We start from the raw sequence: 26,186 nt of genomic DNA, 5'->3' as shown, positions 1-26,186 counted from the left end.
TGGAGCTCGCGGGAAACTCGTCTAGCTGGCTGGCGCACCGGTGGGACTCCAGCAGCCTTGAGCCTCTGGGTGGACAAATAGCGGCCACGCTCCCTCGCCCGGCTGGACTATCACAAGGAACAGGCGGTGCAGCTGAGCAACCTGGTGAGCAGTCCGGGACGGCGGAGGCCGGCACGTTCCGCCACTTCCTGAAAAGCCCAAGGATAAGGGAGTGAGAAGGCGGGCGCTGCAGGCTTAGGGGGACCCAAAGTGACAAGTTCCTCGGAGTGCTGCTTCGGCTGCCCGGGGTTCCGTGAGCTTGGGGTGCGGACCTGGCGGAGGCTGCAAACCCCGGTTGTAGGAAGGGATGGGGCCGACAGGCTCTCCTGCTGCAGGTAGCTAGATGGCGGGCTGATGGAGGGGACAGTGCCCTGCACCCTGTTCGTAGTTGCTAGCCTCTTTGGAATCACAGCTAAGTCCTTTCTGAAAACGAGGACTTATTTTACCTAGTGCCTCTATCCTCCATATGAGAGTTTTTGGAAGAATCGGGAGGGAAGTGGAAGATATGTTTTAGTTGTCTTTTTTGTTGTTGTTCTTATAATGCGTGCAATATATAAAAATCGAGCATTATACTTCATGTGTCTGCACACCGGTTTTTACAGTAGCTTCAAGGTTAAGTTTCCTAGCCATAGGATGGACACATTTTATTGATTCCTGTGGCTACTTGTTTATATTCTTAGGACAGGGGTTAGTATACTATTCCTACGCCTTAATGAATTTACTTTTAAAGTCTACATCTTCTCATCGGATCAAGCCCCCATGCCCACAGTGCCCTTTAGTTTGATGTCATTGTCTTATTGCTGTTTGATAACACACTCTTTCCCATAGCATCCCTTATGTGTAGTCTTCCTGTACCCCCCAAATGAACTTGCAAGGGAATCAGTGTACCCCCTTCTTAGCAAGAAAATCATTTTGGGAACCCAGGCAAGACAAGCATCTGTCTCAGTCACAGAGATCAGTTCCCCATTCCTATCAGCCCTCATTTTTGAAAGTGCCCTTCAGAGAGCTTGCTGAGGGAGTTCCTGCCTTTAAGCATTTAGTGTTGTGCCTTGCATGTTCTGTGTTGTGCGTGCAAGTTAGATTAAATTAGTGCCCAGAGAAAGCAAACATGAGAGTTTGATAAATTTTCTATTGGAGTCAGATAGTGAACAAAATACCTTAGTGCTTTAGAAGTAGTTTAACCTGGAGCACCTGGGTTCGACGAAGTAAAATGCCTTGTTCTTTCTTCGCTAGGTTCAGTTTGGTGACTTTCCTCACCTCCTAGTATATGGGCCATCAGGTGCTGGAAAAAATACAAGAATTATGTGTATCCTACAAGAACTTTATGGTGTCGTGGTGAAAAAAATTGAGATTTGAGCTCAACCTATCACAGTAAGCATCTCTTGTCAGGGCTCGGCAGATGTTTCTGGCAAGGATTTTCTTTTCTTTTTTTTAAATACTTTTTTATTTTTTCCAGCTATACAGTTTTCTCTGCTCCTCTCCAAGCTTCTTCCTTCCCCTTCAACCCTCTCCTATGGTCCCCATGCTTCCAATTTATTCAGGAGATCTTGTCTTTTTCTACTTCCCATGTAGATTAGATCCATCTGTGTCTCTCTTAGGGTCCACATTGTTGTCTAGATTCTCTAGGATTGTGAATTGTAGTCTGGGTTTGCTTGCTGTATATCTAAAAGTCATTTATGAGTGAGTACATATATTTGTCTTTCTGGGCCAGGGTTACCTCAATCAATATGATATTTTCTAGATCGATCCATTTGCCTGCCAATTTCAAGATGTCATTATGTTTTTCTGCTGGTAGTACTCCATTGTGTCAATGAACCACATTTTCCTTATCCATTCTTCAGTCAAGGGGCATTTAGGTTATTCCCAGGTTCTGGCTATGACAAACAATGCTGCTATAAACCTAGTTGAGCATATGTCCTTGTGGCATGATTGAGCATCCTTTGGATATATACCGAAAAGTGGTATTACTGGGTCTTGAGAAAGGTTGTTTCCTAATTTTCTGAGAAATTGCCACACTGACATCCAATGGGGCTGTACCAGCTTGCATTCCCACCAGCAATGCAGGAGTGTTCCCTTTTCTCCACAACCTCTCCAGCATAAGTTGTCATCAGTGATTTTTATCTTGGCTATTCTTACAGGTATAAAATGGAATCTCAGAGTTGTTTTGATTTGCATTTCTCTGATGACTAAGGATGTCAACCATTTTCTTAAGTATCCTTCAGCCATTTTAGATTCTTCTGTTGAGAGTTCTCAGTTTAGGTCTATACTCCATTTTTTTTTATTAGATTATTTGTTCTTTTGATGACCCATTTCTTGCGCTTTTTGTTTATTTTGGAGCTTAGACCTCTATCTGATGTGGGGTTAGTGAAGATCTTTTCCCATTCTGTAGGCTGTCGTTTTGTCTTGTTGACCATGTGCTTTGCTTTACAGAAGCTTTTCAGTTATAGGAGGTCCCATTTAATTAATTGTTTCTCTCAGTGTTTGTGCTCCTGGGGTTATATTTAAGAAGTGGTCTCCTGTACCAATGCATTCAAGTGTACTACCCATTTTCTCTCCTATGAGGTTCAGTGTGGCTGGCTTTATGTTGAGGTCTTTGATACATTTGGACTTGAGTTTTGTGCAAGTTTTTTGGTGATAGATATGGGTCTATTTTCATTCTTATATAAGTTGATAGCCAGTTATGCCAGCACCATTTGTTAAGTGTGCTTTCATTTTTCCATTTGATATTCTTTGCTTCTTAGTCAAAAATCAGGTTTTTGTAGATGTGTGAATTAATATCCATGTCCCCCACTCCTTTCTCCCTCCCCCCACTCCTCTCCCCCTCCCTCTCCAGTCTGAAGAGCAGTCAGGGTTCCTTGCCTTGTGGAAAGTCCAAAGTCCTCCCCCCTCCATCCTGGTCTAGGAAGGTGAACATCGAAACTGGCTAGGCTCCCACAAAGCCAGAACATGAAGTAGGATCAAAACCCAGTGCCATTGTCCTTGGCTTGTCAGCAGCCCTCATTATCCGCCATATTCAGAGAGTCCGGTTTTATCCCATGCTTTTTCAGTCACAGTCCAGCTGGCCTTGGTGAGCTCCCAATAGATCAGCCCCACTGTCTCCGTGGGTGGGTGCACCCCTTATGGTCCTGACTTCTTTGCTCATGTTCTCCCTCTTTCTGCTCCTCCTTGGGACATTGGGAGCTCAGTCAGGTGCTCCAGTGTGGGTCTCTGTCTCTATGTCCATCCATCGCCAGATGAAGGCTCTATGGTGATATGCAAGATATTCATCAGTATGGCTATAGGATAGGGTCATTTCAGGTTCCCTATCCTCAGCGGCCCCAGGAACTAACTGGGGACCTCGCCTTCGGGAACCTAGGAGCCCCTCTAGGTCCAAGTCTCTTGCCAACCCTAAGATGGCTCCCTTAATTAAGATATGTGCTTCCCTGTTCCCTTACCCAACCTTCCTTTATCCCAATCATCCCGTTTCCCCAAGTTCCCCCCATCCTACCCTTGTCACTTTTCTCTCCCCATCTCCCCTTACCCCATCCCACCCCCCCCCAAGATCCCAATTTTTTTGCCCGGCAATCTTGTCTACTTCTCATACCCAGGAGGATAGCTATATGTTTTTCTTTGGGTTCACCTTCTTATTTAGCTTCTTTAGGATATCAAATTATAGACTCACTGACCTTTATTTATGGCTAAAACCCAATTATGAGTGAGTACATCCCATGTTCATCTTTTTGGGTCTGGGTTACCTCACTCAGGATAGTATTTTCTATTTCCATCCATTTGCATGCAAAATTCGAGAAGTCATTGTTTTTTTGTTTTTTTTAATATTTATTTATTTATTTATTATGTATACAATATTCTGTCTGTGTGTATGCCTGCAGGCCAGAAGACGGCACCAGACCCCATCACAGATGGTTGTGAGCCACCATGTGGTTGCTGGGAATTGAACTCAGGACCCTTGGAAGAGCAGGCAATGCTCTTAACCTCTGAGCCATCTCTCCAGCCCCCAAGTCATTGGTTTTTTTCCTGCAGCATAGTACTCTAATGTGTATATATTCCACACTTTCTTCATCCATTCTTCCATTGAAGGGTATCTAGGTTGTTTCCAGGTTCTGGCTATTACAAATAATGCTGCTATGAAAATAGTTGAGCAAATGCCCTTGTCATATGATCGGGCATCTCTTGGGTATATTGCTGGTTCCAGAGGTAGGTTGATCCCAAATTTCCTGAGAAACCACCACACTGCTTTCCAAAGTGGTTGCACAAGTTTGCATTCCCACCAGCAATGGATGAGGGTACCCCTTCCTCCCCAACCTCTCCAGCAAAGGCTATCATTGGTGTTTTTGATTTTAGCCAATCTGACAGGTGTAAGATGATATCTCAAAGTTGTTTTGATTTGCATTTTCCTGATTGCTAAGGAGGTTGAGCATGACCTTAAGTGTCTTTTGGCCATTTGAACTTCTTCTGTTGAGAATTCTCTGTTCAGTTCAGTGCCCCAATTTTTAATTGGGTTATTTAGCATTTTAAAGTCTAGTTTCTTGAGTTCTCTATATATTTTGGAGATCAGACCTTTGTCTGTTGCGGGGTTGGTGAAGATCTTCTCCTAGTCAGTAGGTTGCCTTTTTGTCTTGCATCCATGGTCTCTCAGTTTCTGCAGTACATCCATCCAGGACCTTCTGGCTTTCATGATTTTCATGGAGACGTCAGTTGTAAGTCTGATAGGTTTACCTTTATAAGTGACTTGGCCTTTTTCCTTTGCAGCTCTTAATATTCTTTCTTTATTCTGTATGTTTTGTGTTTTGAATATTATATGGCGAGGGGATTTTTTTTTAATCCAGCCTATTCGTTTTTATGTATGCTTCTTGAACCTTCATAGGTATATCTTTCTTTAGATTGGGAAAGTTTTCTTCTATAATTTTATTAAATATATTTTCTGGACCATTGAGCTACACTTCTTCTTCTACTCCTATTATTCTTAGGTTTGGTCTTTTTATTTTGTCCCATATTTCCTGAATGTTTTGTGATGAGAGTTTATTGGACTTGCTGTTTTCTTTGATCAGTGTGTTTATTTTCTCTATGGTATCTTCGGAATCTGAGATTCTTTCTTCTATGTCTTGTATTCTGTTGGTTATGCTTGTTTCTGTAGACTCTGTTTGTTTACTTTAAGTTTCCATGTCCAGCCGGCCCTCTGTTTGTGTTTTCTTCTTTGCCTCCATTTTAGTTTTCAAGTCTTGAACTGTTTCCATTATCTGTTTGATTGTTTTTCCTTGGTTTTCTAGGGTATCATTCACTGATTTATTCAATTCTTCAAACTTTCTGTTACATTTCTCATCCATTTCTATAAGGACGTTCTTTACATGCTGTTTAAGGTCGTCAATCACTTTCATGAAGTCAATCTTTAATAATTCTTCTTGATTAAGGTGTTTATGTTATCCCATTGTGAGGTCGCTGGTTTCTTGTGGCTTCATGTTGCTTTTCAGATTGTTGGGTGAATTCTTGCATTGGCGCCTGCCCATCTCTTCCTCTGAATGCTCCCGTATGGATCTTCTTTTACAGGATCAGGTCTCCTTGCCTACTGATGTACCTTCCCAGTGATGGCTCTCCTCAGTGATGGCTCTCCTGGGGCCGAGATCAGATCTCCGTGCCCAATGATGGCTCTCCCCAATGCTGGCTATCCTGACGCCGAGATCAGGTCTCCTTGCTTGTTGGGTAGCTCGTAAACAAAGCTCCTACCTTGCTTGGTGCAGGCAGGCTAGTGAAACAAAGGAACTCCCGCCTGCTTGGTTGCCCTGAGTATATGGACCCAGCGCCCAGACAGGCTGAGCTGGGTGATGTTATGTGCCCAAAGAGGGCAGGGGGGCCGAAGTGGGTAGGGTTCTGGATGCAAGCTGCGTGGGATAGGAAGAAAGATGCAGTATGCAGGGAGTAGAGGCCCTGCAGAGAGCCCAAGAAGGACAGGGGGTTGAGGAACTTCTGAGTTCCCTGTCCCAGGCTGTTGCCGTGGGGTCAGAAACTCACCCCAATGTTGGCTCTCCTGGCACCGAGATCAGGTCTCCGTGCTGGTTGGGTAGCTCGCAATCAAAGCGCATACCTTGCTTGGTGCAGGCAGGCTAGTGAAACAAAGGAACTCCCGCCCGCTTGGTTGCCCTGAGGATTCTGACCCAGCGCCCAGACAGGCTGAGCTGGGTGATATTATGTGCCCAAAGAGGGAAATGTCATATTCTTGTGGAAAACAAAACTACATATACAGCATTCCCTTGAGAATCTAGAATGTGGATGATACATGTAGCTTATACTTACATAAAAACTTGATCGGGGGAGGGGAGGGAAATGGGAAGCGGTTGTGGGGAGGAGGCAGAAATCCTTAATAAATAAATAAATTAAAAAAAAACTGGTGCTGTTATATTCACACTACAGTTTCCATGATTTCTTTCGTGGGCAATCACTATCACTACAATAATGATGTGACTCTGTGTGAAAAGCTGCCATCAGTTCATCTTAATGTATTGATGTTGACTTCATTCACCTGTACTTGGTTCTCTGCTACAATGTCTACCACTTCAGAGATCAATAGTTTAGCTTTTGTGTTTCTGGTGTTGTATATAGTGTTTCATTCTGTAGCCAGGATGCATTGGATTCAAGTTATCAGTAGTAATTATTTTGAAGCATTGCCAATTGATGAACATAAATATCAAATTTTATGCAGAAACTGAACCTGTCCCTAATTATTTTGATTTGTTCCCTTGCATTGGAGGCTCCCTTGCATGAGATCTCCCCACATTTCCCCCCATGAACACAATTGTTTTCATGTCTAGATTTCAGAAAAATAGGTATGTTTTATAGGTTTGTTATTTTTAATTTTCCTTCTATTGAAAATAGATATTTTTCCTCACTTAATTTCATGATTATGATTTTCTCTCCCTCTACGACTCCCAATTAATCCCCATACCTTTTTCCATCCAGATCATCCCCCTTTCTGTCTCTCAATAGAAAACAAACTAAGGTAGAATAATGACACAAAATGTAATATAATAATATAATATAATATGATGTAGTAAGATAAAACAGAACTAACACAGAATAATAGGAAAAACCAAACAATCAGTTGAAAAGTAGCCCAAGAAAAGTCACAAGAAACAGATATGGATTCAGAGATCCACGACTTCTTAAGGTCATGAATTCCCTAAAACACTCAACTGAAACTGTAATATATGTATATCCTTTAGGGTAACATCTGACAAGAAAATTTATAAATAAAATAAATTATAAGGGAAAGAAAAGACGTAAAGTTCTGAGATGACATTATGACACAAGGAACTTCCAAGATGCTGTTGAGTTTTCTGAGTCTCAGCATGCAGCCTACCTTTGAGAGTAGATTTTTATCCTAGTGACAGTTCCTTGAAGCAAACCAAATTTTCATTTGCAAGGGGTTATCAGTCAGAGATTGCTTCTGGGCTAGGGATCTGGGCATGTGTCCACCTCTTATTTCATTTCGGTTCCAGTACTAAGTTTGGTGTAGAACTGTACATGACCTGTATATGCTGCCTCGGTTTTTACTTGTTAATATATGCTTCAATCCAGTAGAGGTAGAGGACTGTGTATGTTTGTGGGGGGGATGGGCATGTGGTTATCTTCCTCTTTTTTTTTCAATTTTTAATTTTTTTTCATTCAAAAATTTATACTTCCTTCCCTCCTCTCATCCCCCCCCCGCTCCCCCACTCACCCTCCTCCCTCCCTCTCCCTCCTTAAGAGAGGGCAGGGAACCCTGCCCTGTTCTCCCTCCATCTTCCACCCTCCTATCTCCCCATCTTACCCCTCATCTACTCCTCACAGAGGGTAAGACATTTTCCCATGGGGAGTCAACGAAAACTAGCACATTGCTTTGAGGCAGGACCAAGGCTTTCCCCGATATGTCTAGGTTGAGCAAGGTATCCCTCCAAAGAGAATAGGTTCCAAAAAGCCAGAACAAGCAGTAGGACTAAATCCTTGTCTCACTGCCAGTGGCCCCACAATCTGCCCCAGCCATTACAACTGTCACCCACATTCAGAGGGCATAGTTTGGTCCTATGCTGGTTCCTTTGCTGCCAGGCGAGAGTTAGACGCCTTCCATTATCTCTGGTAAGCTGTTTCAGTGGGTATCCCCATCATAGCCTTGACCTCTTAGTTTATATTCTCACTCTTCCCTCTCTTCAACTGGACTTTGGAAAGTCAGCCCAATGCTCTGCTGTGGTTCTCTGCATCTGTTTCCATTAGTTGATGTATGTAGGTTCTTTGATGATGTTTAAGATAGTCATCAATCTGACTACAAGGCAATGCCAGTGTAGGCATCCTCTCTACTGTTGCTTAGGGTCTTAGCTGGGGTAATTGTTGTGGATTCCTGGGTATTTCTCTAGAGCTAGTTATCTTTCTAGCCCCATAATGGCTCCCTCAATTAAGCTATCTCCTTGTTTTCCATCTCTGTCCTCCCTTCTTGAACATGCAGTTCCCTCAAATTCTCCTCATCCATTCTTCTCCCCTCTCCTTCCCTTCTGCCTTCCTTTATTCCCCTAGACTCATGCTTCCATTTTTATCAGGAGATCTTGTCTATTTCCCCTTCCAGGGTTATATATATATATATATATATATATATATATATATATATATATATACATGAATACACACATATTTCTAGTTCTACCATTAAAATGCAAATTTCAATATGTCATTGTTTTTTATGGCTGAGTAGTATTTCATTATGTAAATGTATCACATTTTCTTTATCCATATTTCAGTTGAGGAGCATGTAGGTTATTTCCAGGTTTTGCCTATTACGAATAATGCAGCTATTAACATAGTTTAACAAATGTCTTTGTAGTATGGTTGAGCATTATTTGGGTATATGCCCAAGAGTAGTGATGCTGGGTCTTGTGGTAGGTTGATTCACAATTTTCTGAGAAACCGCCATACTGATTTCCAGAGTGGTTGTACAAGTTTACATTCCCAGCAGAAATGGACAAGTGTTTCCCTTACTCTGCATCCTCACCAGCATAAGCAATTATTGGTGTTTATGATCTTAGCCATTCTGACCAGTGTAAGATGGTTTTGATTTGCATTTTCCTGATGGCTAAGGACATTGAAAATTTCCTTAAGCGTCTTTCAACTATTTGAGATTCTTCTGTTGAGAATTCAATGTTTAGTTCTGTACCCCATTTTTAACCATATTATGTGATATTTTGATATCTAATTTTTTGAGTTCATTATGTATTCTGGAGATCAGTACTCTGATGTGCGATTGATAAAGATCTTTCACTGTTCAGTAGGCTGGCTTTTTGTTTTATTGACTCCTTTGCTTTAGAGAAGCTTCTCAGTTTCAGAGGTCCATTTTATTTAGTTTTTATCTCATTGTCTGTGTTCATGATGTTATATTTATATTTGGGAAGTGATCTCATATACCCATGCATTGAAGGTTAATTCCCACTTTCTATTCTGTCAGGTTTAGTGTATTCAGATTTATATTGAGGTCTTTAATCCATTTGGACTTGAGTTTTGTGCATGGTGGTAGGTATGAATCTGTTGAAGGAGAGAAGGCCTGCTTTTGATCCTGGCCACCTGGCTAGCACACACCCAAAATAACCACCCAGATTTGTATTAATTAAATCACTGCCTGGCCCATAATCTCTAGCCTCTTATTGGCTAACTCTCCCATCTTGATTTAACCCATTTCTAATAATCTGTTTATTACCACGAGGTTGTGTCTTATCGGAAAAGATTCAGCATGTCTGACTTGGCGTCTTCATGGCGGCTTTCTCTCTGACTCTGCTTTCTTCCTCCCAGAATTCAGTTCTGTCTCCTTACCTACCTAAGTTCTGCCCTATCAGGCCAAGCAGTTTCTTTATTGATTAACCAATGAAAGCAACACATAAACTGAAAGACCTCCTACACCATTTTCCCTTTTCTGTTTAAAAGGGAAATTAGGCTTTAACTTTAACATACAAATTACATATAACAAAACAGGTATCAAATAAGAATTACAGTTATAGTATTTATATTTACTTTATCTTTTATTATAACTAAGGAGAACTATAAATTCTTCTACTCCATCAAAGACTCCAGAAGGATGTAATATTACCTAAGTAAACAGGAAGTGCATTATAAACAACTTCCAAAACTCTAGAATTGACTGAGACATCTCGCTGCCTGGACATTCACCCAAAGTTCTCCTGTACTGTTGGGGCATCCATCTTCAGCCCACAGGCCCATAGTATCCAGCAGACATTTCCATAAAGCCGTAAAATTTAAAGACAGTTCAAGTCACTTTCTTTTGTGTCCTGCAGAATGTCTCGCAGACTCTTTCATGAAGCAGGAACCCCAAAGGATCATCTCACCTTTAGGCAAGTTCAGCAGTCATCTCTCTGTGGGTACTTTATGTCCAGTGAAGCAGTTCAGGCAAGAGCAGTTTCCTGCCCAAATGGATAACCAACTCCATGAGGAGCCTCTTTGATGCCCATCTTCCTCAGGAAGTAGCTTAGTGCTGCCAGGAGCAGACATGTCTCACTGTCATAAAAAGTCCTAAGTTATTAAAACATTTTAAATGCCATATTCTGTAGTCTTTGAAAGATATGAAGAATGTCTATCTATCTGAAATGCACATCTAGAAAATCTAACAACAAACTTGACTATTATAGAGATTATCTATTAACTTATATTTCTTAATTATCTATTACATTAATAAATGAGCTACACAATCACAATACCTTAATCAAGATCACAAATACATATAACAAAATTGACCTTAAATTTGTATACATAAATCAAAATTTATACCAGTGTAAATTATTCATATCTATATCATATCCCTTTTTAAATGTAAAAGAGCATTTATAAACAATATTTGGGAATATGGGCATAGTTTTTTCTCTCCAAATTGCTTCATGCTGTATGGGGGCACTGTTAATCAGATCTTTTATTGTATATCATGAGTGCTAGCAGTTGGATGAAACAATTTTTTGACGGTGTTCATAGCAACCTTTCAGGAGGCCTTGGTCCATAAAACCATATTGGTGTAGAAGCAATCCACAGGTTCTCACCTTCTGTGAAAACAAAAGAAGAACCTCTTTTCCAAAGCACCATATTCTTAGACCCAGATTTGAAAGTCATGATACCTTTATAATATACATGCTGGATTAGCTTAGCAGCACATACAATGAAAAGTCTCTCTGTACTTAGTTCCTTCACAGTCAAAAAATTTAAAGAAAACACAATGATATATAGAATCCAGACTCTGTAAATTTTCCATTTTATGTGTCTTATTTTTTTTACTTCCTTTAATCTATGATTATCTGTACTCTGTCGCTTAAAAGACTTTACCCTTTTTTAAAAAGCATTAACTTTATTTTATGACTCTGTATACTCTATAAGCCCTCATAAGCCCCTCTTCTATCCAGAAGGGAATATTTAAAACTTCAGTTTTCTACAGGTATTTTGTGTCTGTTGGTTTAAAGTTCATATTTTATTGACTGTCATATCCAGAACATAGCATTTATATTTACTCCTCCAAACCCTCTTGCTCCTTTGTGCTTTCCCATATCTCTCTCGCAAGGTTCCCTCGTCTTTGGAGGTAATATAGATGTCTCACATAGGTATGAGCTTTCCAGATCTGTTTCCAAAATCACTTTCTCTGTGACACGAGGCTTTTTCAAGATAATCTAAGTGTAGATTAATAAGTTATAGAACAACCCCAAATGCTGAATATACCCATTGTGAAAATACCTATGTATTCTTTTAAAGCAAGGTTGCTACAACACATGGCAACATCAGGGTATACAAGAAGAGTCACAGTGAGGGCTTAGCATGCATAGTATAGAAGAAAGCAAAGGCCTTGAACCAAACAAGTGACTTTTTACAATAAACACTTGCAATCAATGTTGTAGTTTCTGATACTGTGAATTGACCAAAAATAATGATATTAGATCATGTCTTATTAAATTTACTGCTCTTATTAGAAACTAATATCATTTAGTTTAAAATAGAAATCAGTATTAAACCAACTAATGATAAATCAAGGGAAAAATGCACATTGATGAAAACTATAGCTGTATTATAGTATCCACAGTGTTTAAAAATCAGTAAAACTATGAAGGACTGCAGTAATAATGTGAGAGGAGAAGGTTGGAAGGTGGCAGAGAAAATAATTTAGGAATGAGAGTAAATTATACAGATTTTAACTGGAAGAGTGGAAGAAAATTGTTTACTACAGAAACATACAGAAAAAAACATAAAACCTAGTAAAACAATATGAAACATAAAAGAAAATAATTACGATGTAGTTAACTGAGAGTGGGTATGTTCAAGAACTAGAATGTGAGAAAGACAAGAAGGAACTGTATAATGAGTAATATAACTACACTGTCAAACAGGGCATGTCCTTGGTGGTTTGTCCTTTTCTTCCTATCTTCCCCATGAGATTTCTTGTAGAAAAATATATGAAGGGCAAGGTGCAGTTTGTAATGTTAGCTCTAATGTAGAAAAATCAAATTTATGGGACTGCTGTTCCCAGAGTTGTTGAATCAACATTTTTTTTTGTTTCCTTAGTAAATTTTGATGAGTAACTTATTGTACTTTAGGTCTCATACTCATACTGTGTTCTTGAAGCAATGATGGAGCCTTGTAGCTTCAGGGGAGCGTCAGCTTTGGACGTCAGCTGATTCGAGTCATGCATCAGCTGTGCAGTCTACCTCATTTGTCCTTTATTAATCTGCCCACAGTGTTCCCAATACTTATTAAGGCATTAGAAGTCAGTGTCTTCCCAGCTTGCCACACACAGGTATCAGCTCTATCATGCATGGCCTTTCCCACTGTTGTCATTGAAGTATTTTGCAGTAAGAATATCTGCTTAATTCTTGGATATGACAATTCTATCCCTGGCTCCACATCTTACTTTTAGCATATTTTCATTTGACAGCTCTTCATGCATGCATGGTTGCAACTTTACAGCTCATGTTTATTTAACATGTGATTCCGAAAGAGACAGTTTGCAATAATAATAGATGCCATTAAATGGTGAAGGCTGGAACTTCACATGAAGATAGTCTGGCTCCCATTCACATACCCCTTTTCTGCCTGTACATCTACAGCTTAAGTTTGTCCTTGGCTTAATATTTTCAGCACAAAGATTTTTAGTGTAGACTATATTTTGGAGCATGTCTTTTAGAATAATGCTAATCAAGAACACTTAAAGTTTTGAAATAAATTCCTATATCCTTAGTCTAAGTAATGAAATTTGTACCTGGGATCTTGATAAATCTTTTCTTTCATGACAGGGAATCTTGACATTCCGGGATGTGGCAATTGATTTCTCTCCAGATGAGTGGGACTGCCTCGACTTTGCACAGAGGGCTTTGTACAGGGAAATCATGTTGGGGAACTACAGTAACATGGTCTCTGTGGGTGAGATTTCTTTCTTTCATGATTCCTTCTTTATCATAATTGTTTCCTACAAGTGTGTTTTACATCTATGTCTGAATTGTCTGCCTCACTTTCATATGTCAGTTTAATAAAAATCTTAGAGTTCATCATTTAGAACACAATGATTTGTGTAACTTTATCTTGTCAATATACTCCTGACTCCTGGAGATGGCATTCATCATTCAAACATTTATAATACATTTTACTTTTCAGAAACACCATAGATTATATATTGATTTGTAACTTAATGATTCACAACATATTTGCATTTAGATTCAGTAGTAATTTACAAAGAAACTCAAAGTGCAGAACATTTAAAAAGTGCTTTTGAGTATTTTAAAATATAGGGTGATAGCAACTAGGTAATCATATTTCGAATTTTATGTTACATGCCATCTTATATAGTATTGTGGTTCATTAGAAACCCAAGTGTTTTACTATTATTCCAAGTTTGCTCATGTGTCTCTTCCAATATTCAGGTATTTCAGTGTCAAAACCAGACCTGATCAGCTCCCTTGAACAAAGCAAAGAGCCCTGGAATGTGAACACAGGAAAGAAAGAAGGCAATGAAAAAGGTAAGCCACAACAAAGTATTTTCACATGGAGGAATTCTGTTGTGAAGTAGGGTTTGCAAAGATCTTTACCTGAAATGGTATAAAACTTCACAGTGAATAATTGTCCCAAATTACTTTATAAGCCTCATTCACATGAAATGACCTAAAAATTCACTTTGAATACTTAAATTATGGTATAAATCAGAAGTAATATGATTTGTTGTCATATCCTCAAATGCCACCAGGCCCTGAAATGAACAATATTGAGATGAAAATTAGCATAAAAACTTGTCATGCTGTTTCAAAGAATATTTCTCTGTTTAAGTTCATGTGTGTTTGTTTGCACTCATGATAGTATTACATGGTTTTCACTATTGTGTAGTATCACATAAAATCAGAAAATACAAATTTTATTGTTAAACTCATTTTGGAAAATTGTAGAATTTGTACTTTATGTTAGAATCTACAGAATTTAAAAGATAACTTTTTCTACTTCTGCAAAATATTCTTTAGAAACTAAGAGTTGTTTATCCATACATGTTATTGGTCTATTTTAATATCATCTGAAAATCTCTTAATATCAAAATTTATAATGTTACTTTCCACATAAAGGTTGTGTTTTCTTTTGTGTTTCATCTCTACCTATATTTGAGTTTTCTTGGAGAAGTAAATTTGTATATACTTTTATTATTCATATATACTTTTATTATTTTGAATGCCTCACAATGACTTTCGATCATATTCAGCTTCCCAACTCTTCCCATGTTCTGCTTCCTCCAGATATCTTTGATTTTTTTCTCATCTTTATTTATACTCAGAGTTCGATCTGTAATTTCCATACAATCCTGGGTGTGGAGAATGGCCTGCATATGGTTGAAGTATCAGGAGTTGCACATTTTTGACTTAATGCCCTTTCTTAGTTGGTAGAGCATGAGACTCTTAATTTTAGGGTCTATGGTTTGTGTCCCATGTTGGGCGCCAGATGAAGGATACTCAAAAGAAATCCCACACTAGCTCAGAATTAAGAATAATAGATGTTTAATTATTTAGGGATAGACTCACAAATCAGAATCCTCTGCTGGAATGAAGAACAGCAACCGAGGCCAGAAGCACTCTTTACATCTGCAAAAATAGTATAAGAGGCCACGCCCAAGTGGGTGGGTAACTAAAGGCTACTGGCTGTGGGATTTCCTACAGCAGATATCTTTGATTTTTTTCTCATCTTTATTTATACTGAGTTCAGTCTGTAATTCCCATACAGTCCTGGGTATTGAATATGACTTGCAATATGGTTGAACTATCAGGAATTATACATTTTTAAAATAAACTTTATGCCCTTTCTCCAAACATCTTTCAGATGATAGGAACTTCCCAGCAAATTTTACGTCTTCAAATCCCCTCAGGCTTTCTTCTTAGAATTTTAATCTGGCTTAAGCTTGCTTGGGCTGATGCATGCTTTCCTAATCACCTGAGTTCATATGGGCAACTGTCATGTAGTATAGAAAGCACTACTATTTTTATAGTCATTCATGCCTTCCTGGCCTTAACATTATCACTCTGTCCTGAATGAGCTCTGAACATTCCATGGAATGGGTTTGACATAAACATACTAGTTAGAACTAAAAGATTTCTTATTGTTTGTCCCATGTCCACCTGTGAGTCAATTTTAGTTATCAAAATTCACCAGAAGCAATGGGAATGAAGGACTAGAGATGTAAATCTCTGTGGGTAAACCAATAAGACATCAGGAATAATTAAATACTGTATCCAAGCAGCAGAATAATGGTAGTAGGAGGTACTTTTTATCTCTTAATAATTCTTCTTGACTTAGCATGAGCATTCCTCAAACTATTTTACAAAATTAAAGCAGCAGAACACTGAATTCTTTTGTGAAGATAGTTACCCTGATACCTAAACCATATATACACACAAAAAGTAACTGAAAGATATGCCAATTTCATTGAAAACATTTATGAAAGTCCTCAATAAAATATTTTTCTTAATTTTTTTTTATTGCGAAAAGAAGAAAAAAAAACATAAACAAAAAACAAGTTTCCACCTCCTCCCAGCCTCCCATTTCCCTTCCCCTCCTCCCACCCTTCTCCCCCTCCTCCCACCCTTCTCCCCCTCCTCCCACCCTTCTCCCCCTCCCCCACTCCTCTCCCCCCCCTCCCTCTCCAGTCCACAGAGCAGTCCCCCTGTGGTAAGTCCTAGGTCCTCCCCCCTCCGTCCATATCTAGGAAGGTGAACATCCAAACTGGCTAGGCTCCCACAAAGCCAGCACATTAAGTAGGATCAAAACCCCCTGCCATTGTCCTTGGTGTCTCATCAGCCCTCATTGTTCGCCATGTTCAGAGAGTCCGGTTTTATCCCATGCTTTTTCGGTCACAGTCCAGCTGGCCTTGGTGTGCTCCCCTTAGATCAGCTCCACTGTCTCAGTGGGTGGATGCATGCCTCGTGGTCCCGAATTCTTTGCTCATGTTCTCCCTCCTTCTGCTCCTCCTTGGGACCTTGGGAGCTCAGTCCAGTGCTCCTGTGTGGGTCTCTGTCTCTATCTCTATCCATCACCAGATGAAGATTCTATGATGATATGCAAGATATTCGTCAGTATTGCTCTAGGATAGGGTCATTTCAGGTTCCCAATCCTCAGCTGCCCAAGGAACTAACTGGGAACCTCATCTTGGGCACTAGGGAGCCCCTCTAGGGTCAAGTCTCTTGCCCACCCTAAACTGGCTCCCTTAAGTAAGAATTGTGGTTCCGTGCTCCCCTATCCACCTTTCCTTTATCCCAATTCTCCTGTTTCCCAGGTCCCCCCTCCTTCCCTTCTACCTTTTCTCTCCCCATCTCCCTTTACCCCCATCCCACCCCATCCCCAAGATCCCATTTTCTCCCCGGAAATTTGGTCTACTTCCCTTAGCCAAGAGGACAACTATATGTTTTTCCTTGGGTTCACCTTCTTACTTAGCTTCTTTAGGTTCACCTCTTGTAGACTCCGTGGCCCTTATTTATGGCTAGAAACCAATTATGAGTGAGTACATCCCATATTCATCTTTTTGGGTCTGGGACACCTCACTCAGGATAGTATTTTCTATTTCCATCCATTTGCATGCAAAATTCGAGAAGTCATTGTTTTTTACCGCAGCGTAGTACTCTAGCGTGTATATATTCCATACTTTCTTCATCCATTCTTCCATTGAAGGGCATCTAGGTTGTTTCCAGGTTCTGGCTATTACAAATAATACTGCTATGAACATAGTTGAACAAATGCTTTTGTCATTTGATAAAGCATCTCTTGGGTATATTCCCAAGAGTGGTATTGCTGGGTCCAGGGGTAAGTTGATCCCGAATTTCCTGAGAAACCGAAACACTGACTTCCACAGTGGTTGCACAAGATTGCATTCCCACCAGCAATGGATGAGGGTACCCGTTCCTCCACAGCCTCTCCAGCAAAGGTTATCCTTGGTGTTTTTGACTTTAGCCATTCTGACAGGTGTAAGATGATATCTCAAAGTTGTTTTGATTTACATTTCCCTGATTGCTAAGGAAGTTGAACACGACCTTAAGTGTCTTTTGGCCATTTGAACTTCTTCTGTTGAGAATTCTCTGTTCAGTTCAGTGCCCCATTTTTTAATTGGGTTAATTAGCATTTTAAAGTCTAGTTTCTTGAGTTCTCTATATATTTTGGAGATCAGACCTTTGTCTGTTGTGGGGTTGGTGAAAATCTTCTCCCAGTCAGTAGGTTGCCTTTGTGTCTTAGTGACCATGTCCTTTGCTTTATAGAAGCTTCTCAGTTTAAGTAGGTCCCATTTATTCAATGTTGCCCTTAATGTCTGTGCTCCTGGGGTTATACATAGGAAGCGATCTCCTGTGCCCATCTGTTGTAGGGTATTTCCCACTTTCTCTTCTATCAGGTTCAGTGTGTTCGGGCTGATTTGAGGTCTTTAATCCATTTGGACTTGAGTTTTGTGCACGGTGAGAGATATGGGTCTATTTTTATTCTTCTACAGGTTGACATCCAGTTGTGCCAGCACCATTTGTTGAAGATGCTTTCTTTCTTCCATTGTATACTTTTAGCTCCTTTATCGAAAATGAGGTGTTCATAGGTTTGTGGGATAAAATCCGGGTCTTCTATACGATTCCATTGGTCGACTTCTCTGTTTTTATGCCAATACCACACTGTTTTCATTACTGTAGCTCTGTAATAGAGTTTGAAGTTAGGGATGGTAATGCCTCCAGAAGATCCTTTATTGTATAAGATTGTTTTGGCTATCCTGGGTTTTTTGTTTTTCCATATAAAGTTGATTATTGTCTTCTCCAGATCTGTGAAGAATTTTGATGGGATCTTGATGGGGATTGCATTGAATCTATAAATTGCTTTAAGTAGAATTGCCATTTTTACTATGTTGATCCTTCCAATCCAATAGCAAGGGAGGTCCATCCATTTTTTTGGTATCCTCTTTAATTTCTTTCTTCAATGCCTTACAGTTCTTGTCAAATAGATCTTTCACTTCCTTGGTTAGATTTACCCCAAGATATTTTATGCTGTTTGTGGCTATCGTGAATGGTGAAGCTTCTCTGATTTCCCTCTCTGCTTCCATATACTTTGTGTATAAGAGGGCGACTGATTTTTTGGAGTTGATCTTGTATCCTGCCACATTACTAAAGCTGTTTATCAGCTGTATAAGTTCTTTGGTGGAGTTTTGGGGGTCGCTTATGTACACTATCATATCATCTGCAAATAACGAAAGTTTAACTTCTTCCTTTCCAATTCGAATCCCCTTGATCCCATTATGTTGTCTTATTGCTATTGCTAGAACTTCAAGCACTATATTGAAGAGGTATGGCGAGAGTGGACAGCCTAGCCGTGTTCCTGAGTTAAGTGGGATGGCTTTGAGTTTCTCTCCGTTTAATTTGATGTTAGCTGTCGGCTTGCTGTATATAGCTTTTATTATATTTAGGTATGACCCTTGTATCCCTAATCTCTCCAAGACTTTTAACATAAATGGATGTTGAATTTTGTCAAATGCTTTTTCAGCATCTAATGAAATGATCATATGGTTTTTTTCTTTCAGTTTATTTATATGCTGGATTACATTGATAGATTTTCTTATGTTGAACCAGCCCTGAATCTGAGGAATGAAGCCTACTTGATCATAATGGATAATTTTTCGGATGTGTTCTTGGATTCGATTTGCCAGTATTTTGTTGAGGATTTTTGCGTCGATATTCATGAGTGAGATTGGCCTGTAGTTCTCTTTCCTGGTTGAGTCTTTGAGTGGTTTTGTTATCAGAGTAATTGTGGCTTCATAAAAGGAATTTGGTAATGACCCTTCTGTTTCTATATTGTGGAATACATTAAGGAGTATAGGTATTAGGTCTTCTTGGAAGTTCTGGTAGAATTCTGCATTGAAACCATCTGGTCCTGGGCTTTTTTTTGGTAGGGAGGTTTTTGATAACAGCTTCTAATTCTTCGCGACTTACAGGTCTGTTTAGATTGTTCACCTGGTCCTGGTTTAGTTTTGGTAAATGCTATTTATCTAAAAAAGCGTCCATTTCTTTTACATTTTCCAGTTTTGTGGCATACAGGCTTTTGTAGTAAGATGTAATGACTCTCTGAATTTCCTCTGTGTCTGTGGTTATGTCCCCCTTTTCATTTCTGATCTTATTAATTTGCGTGTTCTCTCTCTGTCGTTTGATTAGTTTGGATAGGGGTTTATCAATCTTGTTGATTTTCTCCAGGAACCAGCTTTTTGTTTCATTGATTCTTTGGATTGTTTTCTGTGTTTCTATTTTGTTGATTTCAGCCCTCAATTTGATTATTTCCAGTCTTCTACTCCTCCTAGGTGAGTCTGCTTCTTTTTTTTCTAGAGCTTTCAAGTGGGCTGTTAAGTCTCCAGTATGTGCTTTCTCTGTTTTCTTTAGGTGGGCACTTAGTGCTATGAACTTTCCTCTCAGGACTGCTTTCATAGTGTCCCATAAGTTCGAGTATGTTGTTTCTTTATTTTCATTGAATTCAAGGAAGACTTTCTTTCTTTATTTCTTCCTTAATGCAGGTATGGTTCAGTAGTTGACTGTTCAGTTTCCATGAGTTTGTAGGCTTTCTGGGGGTAGCATTGTTGTTGAATTCTAACTTTAATCCATGGTGATCTGATAAGACACAGGTGGTTACTAATATTTTTTTGTAACTGTGTAAGTTCGCTTTGTTACCAAGTATATGGTCAATTTTCGAGAAGGTTCCATGAGCTGCAGAGAAGAAGGTATATTCTTTCCTCTTTGGGTGGAATAATCTATAGATGTCTGTTAAGTCCATTTGCTTCATTACCTCCATTAATTCTCTAATTTCTCTGTTAGGTTTCTGTCTGATTGACCTGTCCATTGGTGAGAGAGGAGTGTTGAAGTCTCCTACTATTAGTGTGTGCGGTTTGATGTCTGCCTTGAGTTTTAGTAATGTTTCTTTTACGTACGTGGGTGCTTTTATATTAGGGGCATAGATATTCAGGATTGAGACTTCTTCCTGATGAATTGTTCCTGTTATGAGTATAAAATGTCCCTCTCCATCTCTTCTGATTGATTTAAGTTTGAAGTCAACTTTGTTAGAAATTAGTATGGCCACACCTGCTTGTTTCTTAGGTCCATTTGCTTGATAAGCCTTTTCCCAGCCCTTTACTCTGAGTAGGTGCCTGTCTTTGTGGTTGAGGTGTGTTTCCTGTAGACAGCAGAATGTTGGATCCTGTTTTCTTATCCAATCTCTTAGCCTGTGCCTTTTTATAGGTGAGTTGAGCCCATTGATATTAAGTGATATTAATGACCAGTGGTTGTTAACTCCGGTCACTTTTTTAGTAGTAGGGTTTGTGTGTTTTCCTTCTTTGATTTGCGCTGGTGAAGAGTCTCTAGATGTCTGAGTTATTGTGGTCATTGTTGGACTCCTTGGTTAGTGATTTTCCTCCTATTACTTTCTGTAAGGCTGGATTTGTGGCTGCGTATTGTTTACATTTGTTTTTATCCTGGAAAATTTTATTTTCTCCATTTATAGTGAACGAAAGATTGGCTGGGTATTGTAATCTGGGCTTGCATCGATGGTCTCTCAGTTTCTGCAGTACATCTATCCAGGACCTTCTGGCTTTCATGGTTTCCATAGAGAAGTCAGGTGTAAGTCTGATAGGTTTACCTTTATAAGTAACTTGGCCTTTTTCCTTTGCGGCTCTTAATATTCTATCTTTATTCTGTATATTTTGTGTTTTGATTATTATATGGCGAGGGGATGTTTTCTTTTGATCCAGCCTATTTGGTGTTCTGTATGCTTCTTGAACCTTCATAGGTACATCTGTCTTCAGTTTGGGAAAGTTTTCTTCTATAATTTTATTAAGTATATTTTCTGTACCGTTGAGCTGCACTTCTTCTCCTTCTTCTACTCCAATTATTCTTAGGTTTGGTCTTTTTATTGTGTCCCATATTTCCTGAATGTTTTGTGATGAGAGTTTGTTGGACTTGCTGTTTTCTTTGATCAGAATGTTTATTTTCTCTATGTTATCCTCAGAATCTGAGATTCTTTCTTCTATCTCTTGTATTCTGGTGGTTATACTTGATTCTGTAGTCTCTATTCGTTTACCTAGATTTTCCATGTCCAGCCGGCCCTCTGTTTGTGTTTTCTTCTTTGCCTCCATTTCAGTTTTCAAGTCATGAACTGTTTCCTTTATCTGCTTGATTGTTTTTCCTTGGTTTCCTAGGGTATCATTCACTGATTTACTCAATTCCTCGAACTTTCTATTATACTTCTCATCCATTTCCATAAGGGCGTTTTTTATATGCTGTTTAAGGGTGTCAATCACTTTCATGAAGTCAGTTTTTTCTACTTCTTCTTGATTAAGGTGTTCATGTCCTCCTGTTGTGGGGTCACTGGCTTCTGGTGGTTTCGTGTTGTTTTTCAGATTGTTGGGAGAATTCCTGCATTGGCGTCTGCCCATCTCTTCCTCCCAATATTCCCCTTTGGATCTTCTTTTACAGGATCAGGTCTTCTTGCCCACTGATGTACCTTCCCAGTGATGTCACTCCCCAGAGATTTTTCTCCACAATGATGTTTCACTTGGTGCCCAGATCGAAACTCCGCGCTGCTTGGTTAGCTTGCGAACAAAGGGCCCACCCCGCTAGCTGCGGGCAGGCTATGGGAACAAAGGAGCTACTGGCCACCCCTTTGTCCTCCCGGTTCGGATTCGGTCCCAGCGTCCTAGCAGGCTGGGCAGGGAGGCGCTATGCCCCAAAGGAGGGAGAGAGGGAGGGAGACAGGGGGTGTGGGGATCTGGATGTAAGCTGAATGGGATAGGAATAGAGAGGCGGTTTGGGCAGTATAGCCCCTGTAGGATGGCCTGGAAGTGTGGGCGGGCTGAGGTATGTTCCCAGCTGCCGCAGCACTCACTCACCACAATGATGTTTCACTCGGTGCCCAGATCGAAACTCCGCGCTGCCTGGTTAGCTCGCGAACAAAGGGCCCACCCTGCTCGCTGCGGGCAGGCTATGGGAACAAAGGAGCTACCGGCCATCCCTTTGTCCTCCTGGTTCGTATTCGGTCCCAGCGTCCTAGCAGGCTGGGCAGGGAGGCGCTATGCCCCAAAAGGCTCAATAAAATATTTTCATCCTGAATCCAATAGCATATCATTAAAGGTGATCTATTGTAGGCTTCATCTCAAGACATATAGTAGGTCAACAATTTAAAACCAATATATGTAATCTACCACTTATACAAACTGAAAGTCAAATTCCAGATGTTTATCTTATTAGATTCAGAAAAGCCTTTGACAAAATTAATAACCCATTTTGATAAAAGTCCTGGAGAGATTAGGGATGCAAGAGACTTACCTCCAAAGGAAAGACACAATTTACAGCAAGCCTGTATCCCACATCAAACTAAACCGAGATATTCAAACCTTTCCACTAAAACAGGGAACCATTTAAATGGTACTCACTCTCTCCATATGTATTCAATACAGCACTTGAAATCTTAGCTAGAACAGTAACACGGATGAAGAAGATCAAGAAGTGATGAATAGTAAAGGAAGAGATCAAAGTAACAAATGCTATGATTTAGGTTTACAGACTCTAAGAACTCTACCAAAAATCTCCTACAACTGAGATAAACTGAATCAAAATTAAGGGATGCAAAATTAACTAAGAAAAGCAGTAGCGCTCCTATATAAAAATGAGAAAAGACTTAAATAGAAGTCAGTGAAACGATATCTTTTACAATAGCCTCAGAAAATAGTTTGGGGTAATTTGAAATAAAAAAGTGAAAGACCCTTATAAAAACCTTCAGGATTAAAGAAATGAATTGAACATGATATCAGAAGATAGAAAAAATTCCCCTGCTCAAGGATTGGTCAATTGATGTAGTAAAAATGAATATCTTATTGAAAGTAATGTACTAATTCAGTGAAAATCCCATCAAATTTCTAACACAATTCTTGAAGATCTCAAAAAGACAGTCTTCAGCAACATATAGATACAAACAAACAGAAAACTCACTATAGTTTAAACAATCATGAAAAGTAAAACTATATGTGTGGGGTATTATCCACAATTTTAAATTATTCCACAGTTATATAATCAGAATTTGTACTGTAATTATATGGTTGAAAAACTGATATATTGATGAATAAAATCAAATTGTAGATACTAACATAAGTTAACTCATCTATTCCAACTTGTCAAAGAATCAAGAAAGATAAATTTAACAAAAAGAAAGCATTTAATTCTAATCTTTACCTAATTTTGCACCCCTTAATTTTGATTACGTTTATTTCAGTTGTAGTAGATTCTTGGTGGAGTTCCTAGAGTCTGTAAACCTAAATTCATTGCATCTGCATATAAAGTTCCTTTGATCTCTTCCTGTACTATTCATCACTTCTTGATCTTCTTCAAGCTATTATAGTCTACCTAAGCTATTTCCAATAGACCACAGGTCCCCAAGAAAAATTAGTTTATGAACTGGGATAAGAGTCACTCTTACAAGAAATCCCCATACCGAGTAGTTGATGGATACCAAGATACCACTCAGTGGAATATTTATACATTCTTTTTGCCAATAATGTTTAGTTTGGGAATTTATTTGTATTTATTTTTTGACCTTATGGTATCTGTAGTAGGAGCTGCGGGCTGCATTCCTGCCTGGATCCCGCATGGCTAGCTTAGCCCTGGAAATAATAACACACAAATTGTATTCTTTTAAACACTGCTTGGCCCATTAACTCTAGCTTCTTACTGGCTAACTCTCACATCTTGATTAACCCATTTCTAATGAGTGTAGCACCATGAAGTGGTTTCTTACCAGGAATATTCTTAATCTGCATCCATCTCAGAGAGGAGAGTCATGGCGACTGCTTCACTTCCCTTCTTCCCAACATTCTGTTCGGTCACTCCGCCTATCTAAGTTCTGCCCTATCAGGCCAAGCAGCTTTCTTTATTAATTAACCAATGAAAGCAACAGATAGACGGATGACCCTCCTCCATCTTGAAGGAACAAATTCCCAAAACACCAATTCACAATATGGCTTTATCATTATTTAAACACATAGAATAAGTCTGTTTTTCCTAAGAGCCAATACATACACAATAATTGTAAGGAGAATTTTTTTATTATAACATACACCTTTATTTTTGTTCCAGCATGAACAGAAACAAGAGAAGCATTATATAAACAATCAAAATGAAGAAAGTCAAAACAACTATATGGAATGTGGAAGGTGCTTATACAGATGTGTATGCCTCACTATGCATAAGAGAATTAATCCCAAAGAGAAGGAATACAAGTGTAAAGATTATAGCAAATCATTTACCCATCATGCAAATCTCCAAGCTCACCAGAGAATCCATACTGGTGAGAAACCTTCCATATGTCAAGCATGTCTCAAGTCCTTTACCCAGGTGTCAGTTCTTCACAGACATCACAGAGTCCATACTGGTGAGAAACCTTACACCTGTCAAGAATGTGGCAAGTCTTTTGCCCATGTCTCAACTCTACATAATCATCACAGAATCCATACTGGAGAGAAACCTTACAGATGTCAAGAATGTGGCAAGTCATTAACCAGGGCCTCAACTCTTCACAGTCATCACAGAATCCATACTGGTGAGAAAACTTACAGATGTCAAGCATGTGGCAAGTCCATTACCAGGGTCTCAAATCTTCACAGTCATCACAGAATTCATACTGGTGAGAAACCGTACAGATGTCAAAAATGTGGCAAGTCTTTTGGCCATGTCTCAACACTTCATAATCATCAGAGAATTCATACTGGTGAGTAACCTTACAGATGTCAAGCATGTGGCAAGTCCTTTACCGAGATCTTAGCTCTTCATGCTCACGGTAGACTTCATAATGGTGACAAATCTTACAAATGTAAAAAATGTGGCAAGTCCTTTAACACAAAATCAAGTCTTAGAAAGCATCACAAAATTCATATATGATGTACATTTCATAAAATTTCTTAGTATACCTCACAATAATTCATTGTACAGTTCTTCATACATTAACCAAGATATTACAGAGACTCACATCCTTCAATTAATTTTTAAAGCTTAGTGAATACTTAGACAGCTTTAAGTTCTTATAAATTTAGAAACATTGTATCCAAATTTGAACTTTATTGTCATTAAACATTTGTTGTAAACTGAATTTATACATCATTGTTGTAAACATACCATTCATGCATTAACTATTATAAATAAGTAAATATTTCTAGTAGGAGTAAATTAAGCAATAACATTTCTTGACTGTATGTTTAGAAATGTGTTAAAAAACATCCAGTTGGGGGCTGGAGAGATGGCTCAGCAGTTAAGAGCAATGACTGCTCTTCCAGAAGTCCTGAGTTCAATTCCCAGCAACTACATGGTGGCTCATAATCATCTATAATGAGATGTGGTGCCCTCTTCTGGCCTATAGTCAGGATACTGTATAAATAAATAAATAAATAAATAAGTCTTTAAAATAATCCAGTGTCATACTATTTCAGATTTTGATGCATATTTACTTTCTTGGTATATGGTTGCCTATGTAATGAGATTATGCTCTGTGTAAAGATTATTTTCCTGTGATTTTTGTGATATTAAATAAATATCAGCTTGTATTATATTCTGTGCCTTTGCAATAAAACTGTTAAGCATTTTGACCAA

The 26,186-nt window shown here is 39.1% G+C and overlaps 1 protein-coding gene across 1 annotated transcript; it reads left to right on the top strand.

Annotated features, from left to right (window-relative positions):
* Positions 1 to 26,186, top strand: LOC121464705 (gastrula zinc finger protein XlCGF49.1-like). The gene is made up of 5 exons (XM_041677727.1): positions 1 to 144; positions 1,273 to 1,410; positions 13,326 to 13,452; positions 13,950 to 14,045; positions 24,681 to 26,186. Exons 4-5 carry the CDS (start codon positions 14,037 to 14,039, stop codon positions 25,317 to 25,319), a joined length of 648 nt encoding a protein of 215 aa, XP_041533661.1. The 5' UTR covers positions 1 to 144; positions 1,273 to 1,410; positions 13,326 to 13,452; positions 13,950 to 14,036; the 3' UTR covers positions 25,320 to 26,186.

This window comes from Microtus oregoni, unplaced genomic scaffold (assembly GCF_018167655.1).
Source record: "Microtus oregoni isolate MIOR12 unplaced genomic scaffold, Mior012 000029F_ref0000214, whole genome shotgun sequence".
Lineage (NCBI taxonomy): Eukaryota > Metazoa > Chordata > Mammalia > Rodentia > Cricetidae > Microtus > Microtus oregoni.
This window is presented reverse-complemented; position numbering and strand designations above follow the sequence as displayed.